Genomic DNA, 9,492 nt, shown 5'->3' with positions numbered 1-9,492 from the left:
TTTTTTATTTTTGTCAAATTTAAGTGCATCCATTTCCAAATAAAAGATAGAGAGAGAGAGTTTGAATTGATGATGAAAAAATTATTCCATACGAAATGCATGCGGTGTCGGACATGCACCGCTCATCACACTCCATCCATTTAAAAAAAAAAAGAGAAAATAAAAATGGGTCCCACTAAAATATAATTTTTACTATGATAAGTGGTGCAGATTAGACACCGCATGCGGTGTCCGTATGGGATAATTTTTCGCGATGAAGTCGTGCAGTGTCAGATGAGTATCGGACACCGACAAGGCTCCAACACGTGTCGATGAAGACATAGAAGTGTCCAATTTAAATAATATTAAAAATATATGACACATGCAGGATGAGAACACGCACAAAACATGTGCATGGCAAGTGTCTTAAATTAATGAATTTAATATATATATATATATATATCGATGTTGTGATGTTTGTGTTCCTATGTCTGTATTCGTGCAACATAGGTTTAATTCATGTTAAAAAGCGAGAAAATGTTTACCTTGGTCGGTAAAGTTGAACAGAGGCGGCAGCGGCCGGCCGTCGGGGAGGGACGAGTTTGGGTCTCTCAATTCATCAAAGAAGGGATGAGCACAGGCCTCTAACTGCAGGGTTTCAAAGAACAAAGTTAAAAATGCATTAAGAAAATAAATTTCTGTTTAAATATTATATAAGCCGTGATTAGAGCATTTACATACATGCCACCAAGTTCTTATGTATTTACATATTGAACCCCTAAGTTTTTCTTTTTAACATGTATGTATACGAGAAAATATTGCATCAGGACTCCGCATGTAGAGTTACGTGCGGAGTCCAATGAAATCACGCCACGTGGCGGTGACAGAAAAAATAATGTTCGGTAACACAAGAGAATATTCTTCCCGTGTTATTCAGGTGTTTTTATGTGTTATTCTAGTGTTATTGATGTGTTATTGTGTTATTATAACACCAGAAATATTCTCAGAACACAATAACACATGAATAACATACAATAACACTTGAATAATACGGAATAACACGGGAGGGAATATTCCTGTGTTACCGGGCCGATTTTTTTTTTAGTCACCTCCACATTGCGTGATTTCATTGGACTCTGGACGTAGCTCTACATGCGGAGTCCTGATGTAATATTTTTTCATATGCATACTGCCCAAATGTTTCATATCACATCAAAAGCACCACCGCTTTATAAAAACTGCAATACACATTTTCTACTTTTTCATGCATGGACAAGGTCTTAAATATGTAAATACATGGAAATTACGCGGTATGTATGTAAATTTTTGTATATGATAACATAAAAGGCTAAACTTTACCATTTGGAAATACTTTTCTTCTTATCCATTTATTACTTCTCAATTCTGTTCGTAGTGAATCAGCATAAAGTTAAGACACTATTAAACTTCAAAATAGTCCCCAGACTATTTGTAATTGACAAATTCAATCCAAGAATGTCACATTTTTTACAAATTAGTCCCTAAATGTGGCCCGTAGGGGTCTAAGTGAGTCAAGACGACACGTGAACCAGCTCAATAAGTGGCCGGTGAACTGAGCTCGAATAGCGATTAAACCAAGCTCAAGCTAGTCCCGACTTGACTCGTTAACTCGTGAGACGGCTTGTTTAAAAAATATTAATATAAACTACATTCAAAATATATTAAATTTAAAGACTTTATATTAAAAATGTTCAAAAAATAATATTTTACATTTTATATTAAGTGATTTCTTATTATTTCTCTTGCAATTGCTCATTCTATTTGTTATTTTAATTAACATTACCTTAAATTAATATTTTTTTCTCTCTTTTATAATAAATAAGACGTCTCCTCTTAGTCTTAAACTCGAGTTTGAACTCAATAAAATTAATCAAGCTCAAGCTTAAGTCGAGGATAGATCGAGGTCGACTCGACTCTTTTAAACCCCATTTGCACAAGGTGCCTTGAAATTCAACAAGTATTGGTAGATAAAACAAGTTAGAACATGAATTATGCTAATGTTTGATTAAGAAGAGGTATGTCATAATTTATATTGGAAGTAATGCCAATCTGTTATTAATATAATACACAATTAGGGAGGTAATTGAACTTGAGATTATCAACAAAGTTATTGTTTAGTAATTAGTATTGATTATATAAGAGTAAGATAGTTTAAATTGAAGATAATAAGGAATGGGAGAACATAAGCAAATCGTTATGCCGATAATTCTACGAAAATCCGTTAAATGGTGAAAGAGAGATTTTTTTTTTTTAATTTAGAAATTTTAACTTTGATGGTTTGTTATAAAGTCTATTTTGTGCACAAATATATGCAAAAAATATACCTACTTTATGTTAGATCAACCATTTTAATGTCGACGCATTTAACATAGTTTTCTACCTATTCTGTTATCCTATCTCCAACCATATATGCTTGAACCATCAAAGTTTAATCTGCATTAGCCTACAACCATACATGCTTGAACCATCAAAGTTTAATCTGCATTAGCCTATCTTTAACCGATGAGTTCCTGTCACGGCCTCTCTAATACAATCATTTCTTAATTAATTCCTCCTAATTCTGCGACAAATCCATCCTAACTTGACTTTTTGATCACTTAACACTCGGATTTATCTATCTCATTTCTAGTTATAGTTCATACGTGTGCTTGGAAGTATAACATAAGCCAATATCATCATAATTTAGCGAAAGTTATAATTTTGTCTAGATGTTAATTGCAAAAATCACACATTATAGAAATTTTTTAGAGATGATAAAATTAGCAAAAGCCTAAACACCATGAGCAAAATACTTACGGCCATTAATCTCGACTTCGGCGAGTATTGGAGCAGCTTCGAGATGAAATCCACAGCCTCAGGAGGTATTCTTTTACTGAAGACCTGAATGCTGAAGTTTGCTTAGTAAACCCCTAACATGAACTTACTATAAAAATTTTACTGCCTTGGCTTACCTTGTTCCATGGATGAGCTTTAATTTGAGGAAATTTGAACTCTGTGTAGTTTGGATTCATGCATTTAATTTCTTCCCTTGTTGGTGTTCCTAAAACCTTTTTTTCAGCAGTACAAATCAGTTCACCATGGCCAACAAAAGGGTGCGATATGAAGACAAATAGTATATAAAATTGGAATATATCCATACATGTCACACAATTCACATTATTTACGTAGAGAAAGGTGCTAAAATAGTCCCCTGACTATATACATGGGGTTATTTTAGTCTCTGAGTCTATAAAAGTGTCAAATTAGTCCCCTGATTATTTTGATATGGGCTAAAGTCGTCCCCAGAGAGGACTATTTTAGCCCCTATTAAAACAGTCTGGGGACTAAATTGACACTGGATACTATTTTGAATTTTGCCCATATTGAAGAAGTTTGGGACTAGTTTGACACCTTTATAAACTTTTGCGACAGAAATGGCTTCCTGCAAGGAGTCGTTAAGGGACCAATTACATGTTTCTCTATTTACGTATATAATGCCTGAACTTAGATTTTTTACATTTTTAGCACTTCATTTTTGCATGAAAAGGCGTATTTCACATTTTAAAAGTCAGTAATAGCGAAATTTTCCATGTGATATGAAGGATTTGAGTGTTACAAATATATAAAATCAAAGTTTAGGTTAGAAATGTAGATACATATGAATTATTTTCTTGTAGATAGCAGACCTTAATAATCTCCACCAGCTGATCAACACCACTGTCCCCAGGAAACAAAGGCTGCATAAGATATGCTTATTAAATAATTAAAGAAGAGGACTATTGTGTATTTCTTGACTAAGCTACAATATCATTATTACAAACCTGTCCTGAGAGAAGCTCGGCCAACACACAGCCGGCAGACCACATGTCGATCGCAGTGCTATATTCTGTTGCTCCAAATATGAGCTCAGGAGCACGATAGTAACGTGAGCAAATGTACGAAATATTAGGCTCACCTTGAACCTGCAATTAAACCGAGATATTAAATAAAGTAAATAAAAATGGAGCATAAAAAATAGTGCATATTACAGACCAATTTTTTGGCACTACCAAAATCACAAAGCTTTAGCTGATGAGTGTGAGGATTGACCTGCAAAGTCAAAGAGAATGTCAGCTAACATTTTTCAAGTAAAATATTCACAATGTCTGAATTAAAAAATAGATTTTGTAAATTTAAGGCAGATGAATTCTCTAAACATACCATATATCCAACTAACAAAAGAATATGTAGCCAGGAGAAACATGAAAAATACAGTTAAGTAGAATGGGGAATGATGAATTTTATTAGAAATTGCATAGTCATTGGTTCATTGCTTATTTATAACCATCAAATGTGGTTGTTTAGGCACATTGACATTTAGCTAAGAAGAAATATAACATTTGTAAATCTTTCCTCCAAAAATATAACATTCTCAATCCCACAAGTTTTGTTGAGCATTGCTTTATGAATCTAGCCAACTTAACTCAATCCACCTCTTCTAATTCATAATCATTCCATGTAAATTCTATTTGCTTTCTATTTTATCATTTTCTACCCTGCATTTTACATTCCCAAACCACAAAAGTCTACTTTCCATCACCTTATCCTCCATAATGCTAGTATAACCACCTCATTCCATTACTAGAATCGATCATAGATTCTCATTTTTCACTCAAATTAAATATTAGCAACTTCTTTTTTCTTCTACAATTGCATCTATATGGTGTAGTGATTCTAACAATAGATTTATAAACTTTATTTTCAACCCTCGATGATACTCTTGTATTACGCAATATTCCCAAGATTTTTCTCTATTTCAAGTCTATAGCTCTACAAGTTGAATCAATATTCATATCATGATTGTTATGCATAACAAATCCAAAATACTTATGTCTATCAGATGTACATTTCGCTTGCTCTTCCAAAAATATTGAACAACAACAAAGCCTTAATCCCACTACGCGGGGTTTGCTACATGAATCCTTTTTCTCCATTGCGTTCTATTTAGTGTCATATTTTCATTTAATTCCAACAATATTGAACACAACTTATTAAATTCACATTCTTTAAAATCGCATATCATGCATTTAGCCTTGCAAGCATGGAATAAACCTTAGAAAACAAGCTCAGGGTAAAGTAACTTCTTAACAATGAAAAAAAGATTAATCATATAATTAATTAAAGTGGTAAAAATTAAGCATTACTGCAAGTTGCTCTACTCAAGGGCTCATCACAAAGCTAAAACAATCTAACTGGTTGTCCATGCAAAGTGACATACATGGCCTGCTCGGTTTGCTAGAAAAAGAATGCACTGCATTTCTATTAAGGAGTTTGAAAATTTTGGGTGTTTAGTCAGATAAATTTCAAAATTACAATATATTTGGAATTCATTGTATTTGGGCGAATTCTAAATACGGCGATGTGTAAAGTATTGCTTGCCGCCATCGTCAACACCCGCAAACCACCGTCAGCACCTGTAGCAACCGCTGGTCGCCGCCGGCCGCCGCCATATGTCATTAGCCCGTCACCACCAGCCATGTATTTTATATTGGTTCCATTTTTATTCAAACTAAACAAGAAAATATAAAGGCCTGTATTTATTTTATACTGAACCAAAGAACATCAAATTATTTCAAATACAATACATTACTTTACGCATACTCATTTTTCATCAAGCCAAACAACTCCTATAGCTAAAAAAAATTATAGCTAAAAAGAAAGAAAACAAATTTAAATATTTCCCTGATACTTGAAGATTCAAAAATCAAAAGACAAATTGAACATCATGCTAACTAAATTAAGAAACCAAAAAGAAGAGCTTCTCTCACCAACAAATTTTGGGGCTTAATATCACGATGGCATACCCCCACGACACCATGAATATAAGCAAGTGCACGACACATCTATCCTTAAACAACATCAAATATATCAAAAAGGGTGAAAATGAAAAATTTGCAAGCCTAAAAAAACTTATTTTGTAATAATATCATACACAAATAACATATTTATAGATCATATACCTGGTACAAATAAAGTCGAATATAGATCAAAGGCATGTGTTGGTTTATCCGTAAATAATGTCTTGACATGCGATAAACAGTTTCAGGAACGTATTCTAAAACAAGATTCAAGTATAGTTCATCTTTTTCGGTTGTTGAAAAGAAGTGTTGATATAGCCGAACGACATTAGGATGATCAACCATTTGCATTATCTGTAACTCCCTATTCTTATATCTCTTATCTTGAAGCACCTTCTTGATGGCGACCGTTTTAGATGTTTCTATACACTTGGCCTACACAAAAATAACTTTTATCATTGTCTAACTCAGAGCATAAGAAATTGATCCAATATCTTCAACTTAGTATAATGACTCCGCATAATCCACAATAACATACTTGAAAGACAACACCGAACGAACCGGTGCCAACCACACGTTCCACCATGTAGGAGACTGCCTGAAAACCGAAAGAAAAATTTAACAATAATGAAAAAGTTAATATTTTTAATCCATGAAACAAAAAAATCCTCCAACATAACATAACATGAAGCAATAAATCAAGCAATAAAATGCTGTAAAAAAAGCTAAAAAAGGCAAGCAAGTGAAAATTAATTACTATATTGTTGTTAAAAAGTTCAGTTTTTAACGAATTGAAGCACGGGTATTCTGCTCAGTCACCATACAAAAGTCAAATCTAGCTGGAAAGAAATTAAAATTCAGCAAAGATATAGCTCTAAATAGTAGAACAGGAACAGTATAACTCAAACTTAAGAGTTCTTGAATACTAGTTTGGAACAAAGTTGAACTTGAAATTTTTATTTGCAATATCACCTGTTTTGGCTGACCATCCTGACCATCAATTGTTGCTGCAATTATCTGACCAGCCTCAATTCCATTCCCTTTCAAGATTCTACCTTCCACTTCCTACATGGGCAAAAAATGTAATCAAAAGCTTAAAAATGCCACAATGGTGATAATAACTGATAATAAATATATTTACAGAAATTTACATACATATCACACAATTCTTATGAAAATTCACATATCTAACATCTAAAATTTGATACTTACATTTATAACACCTTGGTGCCATAAACCTAAAGCATAAAAAGGTGCATTTGACTTTTAAAAAGTTAGAAAAGCGGTATTTTTTATGTGATGCTAAAGATTTGAGTTTTAAAAATGTAAATATTAAAGTTAGGTTAAATATATAAATACATAAGAATTATGTGGTATGTATGCAAATGCCCCCATACTTAAATAACCACAAAAGGAAGAAAGAATCCTATACAAGCTTGGAAAATGACAACTTACCTTATCATTTAGCTCATCATCTCTAATCTTCATAGCATACAATTTCTTCGGAAGCTTTTCGATATCCACCTTAGCATTTTCGTTCGAAGTGCCAGAATTGGATGAGCTTGTAGTAGACTTCAAATATTTTGAAATTGCACTTTGTTTCACGGGCATTGCTTTGTCTTCAACTTCAGAAGACTTTTTTGTCGTTTTCTTGTCGCCCTTCCCTTTCTTTGTGTTAGAATCACCGCCCTATTGCATGTTTGAATTAAAAGCCATGAGATAAATTTTAAATTTATAATTTTATATATTTAGAAGTAGTATCAACTCACTTCATTTAGTGAAAAAAAGTTAAGAAAAAGGAGCTAAAACATCAACGAAATTAAGGATTACATATTTCATATTCCACCTCACTAATGAAGTCTTACATATACAAACAGAAGGTTTTAATAGTCAGTCTAATATCCTATTCTTACATTCATACAAACATTAAAACAAACAATAAACTCAATCAAAATCAGATCAACAGCTATACTCCATGCAATTTTCAAATTATAAGTCAAACTCTCCAACTCAATAACAATAAGTGTTTAAAACAAAAGTAGAGATTTTTAAAGAAGGAGGTACAAACATATCACATAATCTTTATTCATTTGCATATATAACCTAAAACATTAATATTTATACATATAGCACCCAAATCTTTAATTACATCAAAAAAGCCAACTAAAAGGCTTTCCTTAAATGAGAGAAACCCTATAAAAATTTTCAGACCCATTAGACATGAGAAATTCATGATATCTATGTCAGTTCATCAAATGCGGTTGATTGAGGCAAACAATTCCATTATCCTGAGCTTTTATCAGATATCAATCAATCAAATTCTTCAAATCAATAAAGATTGAATATTTAAAACAAAAGTTTACATTTTTAATGATTGAGCATGAAATGCAAACAAAAGTTGAGATGCTTCGCAAGAGAAATCTATGAAATGTATTTCAATTCATCAGATTTAAAATGATTAAGATAAAAAATTCCATCAACCTTCCCCAAAATAAAACGTGAGAGAGGAAAATAACCAGACAAAAGCCCAAATAATAACGAAACTAAAGGATCAGATACAAACAGCATTGCCGCGGCTGAATGTGAAGCTCTTAAACCTCCGAATCACATTCATTTTCGTTTTTCTCCAAACTCCGTCCTTTTTCCCCAAAATGCCGACGCAAAGTAACCAACTTTCTGTTTCTTCCCCAAAACCTGAAGAGAACAACCACTCTCCCCCTTCTCCTCTCCTTCCTCAACGGCCCAACGCAGATAGAGAGAGAGAGGGAGAGAGAGAGAGGAGGAGGAGGAAGGAAGGGAAGAGGAAATAGCAATGGGAACGAAGATCTTCTTTTCTGACTTCTTCGGAGGCTTCTCTATCTTTCTCAACCTTTCTGGTTTTCTATTTTCCTTCTTGAAAACGGTTGAAAAAGAGCAGTTTGCACCTTTGACCCAAGTCGAATGGCGGGGAGAAGACGACGACGACGAGATTTGCGAGCGAAGGATTTTGTTTGCTGTCACCGTGTCACGGGCGAGAAGGCCTCAGAGCGAATTCGGATTTATCTTTTTGCTTTATTTTTCCTTTTAAGGTGTATGGAGTCAGAGGATATAAATTTTAGTATTTTATTAAATTTTATAAAAAATATATATATATTTATATAAACCGCACTTTCAATCATCGACAGTCACATCATCATATATGTCATTAGCAGGCAGCGTGATCACCGGACTTACGGACGTCGGAACGGAATATTTTTTTCGTAGAAGTTTATATTTACATTTCATGCTCTTATTAATATTGTCATTTTTGTTGTATATCATTGAATATTGTATTGTATGACACATACAAACTACAACGTTATGATGTATTATGTAGCTTAAATTATATAGTAATGCACTCGATAAAGTGTACGATAGGATGTGTTAATGAGCAATCAAGTTATTGAACTCGTTGAAGACGAATTAGCTATGAGCAGGGTTTGAATTGGTTGTCAGATGAGCTCTCAAACCTATTTTGAGTAAGTTGCTTGATGCTTTCGATGAGTTATAGTGGTTCAAAATGAACTGATGAGTTATTGATGTCGTTCTTGTTAAGCTATTGCATGCGTGGATCGAATTTGAATTAACATGCAAATTGATTTTATAGGTTATTACGTATAACTTAATATGTCACTGAGGG

General features: G+C 33.2%; 1 protein-coding gene across 1 annotated transcript in view; it reads right to left on the bottom strand.

The window, feature by feature from the left end:
* LOC110025858 (shaggy-related protein kinase epsilon-like) overlaps positions 1-8,853 on the bottom strand; it is a gene marked incomplete at its 3' end in the record, with an annotated part of 29,658 nt that extends 20,805 nt beyond the window's left edge. Inside the window, 12 exon segments of the mRNA XM_020726533.1 lie at positions 525-627; positions 2,815-2,898; positions 2,970-3,065; positions 3,684-3,734; positions 3,819-3,959; positions 4,030-4,086; positions 5,805-5,879; positions 5,997-6,269; positions 6,373-6,432; positions 6,807-6,899; positions 7,290-7,523; positions 8,398-8,853. Coding sequence (XP_020582192.1) covers positions 525-627; positions 2,815-2,898; positions 2,970-3,065; positions 3,684-3,734; positions 3,819-3,959; positions 4,030-4,086; positions 5,805-5,879; positions 5,997-6,269; positions 6,373-6,432; positions 6,807-6,899; positions 7,290-7,523; positions 8,398-8,448 — 1,318 coding nt within the window.
* Between the last annotated feature and the right edge of the window lie 639 nt (positions 8,854-9,492).

The sequence above is a fragment of the Phalaenopsis equestris genome, unplaced genomic scaffold (genome assembly GCF_001263595.1).
Source record: "Phalaenopsis equestris unplaced genomic scaffold, ASM126359v1 Scaffold000339, whole genome shotgun sequence".
NCBI classification, from domain to species: domain Eukaryota; kingdom Viridiplantae; phylum Streptophyta; class Magnoliopsida; order Asparagales; family Orchidaceae; genus Phalaenopsis; species Phalaenopsis equestris.
Note: the sequence above shows the minus strand (reverse complement) of the source record. Positions and strands in the feature narration are given on the sequence as shown.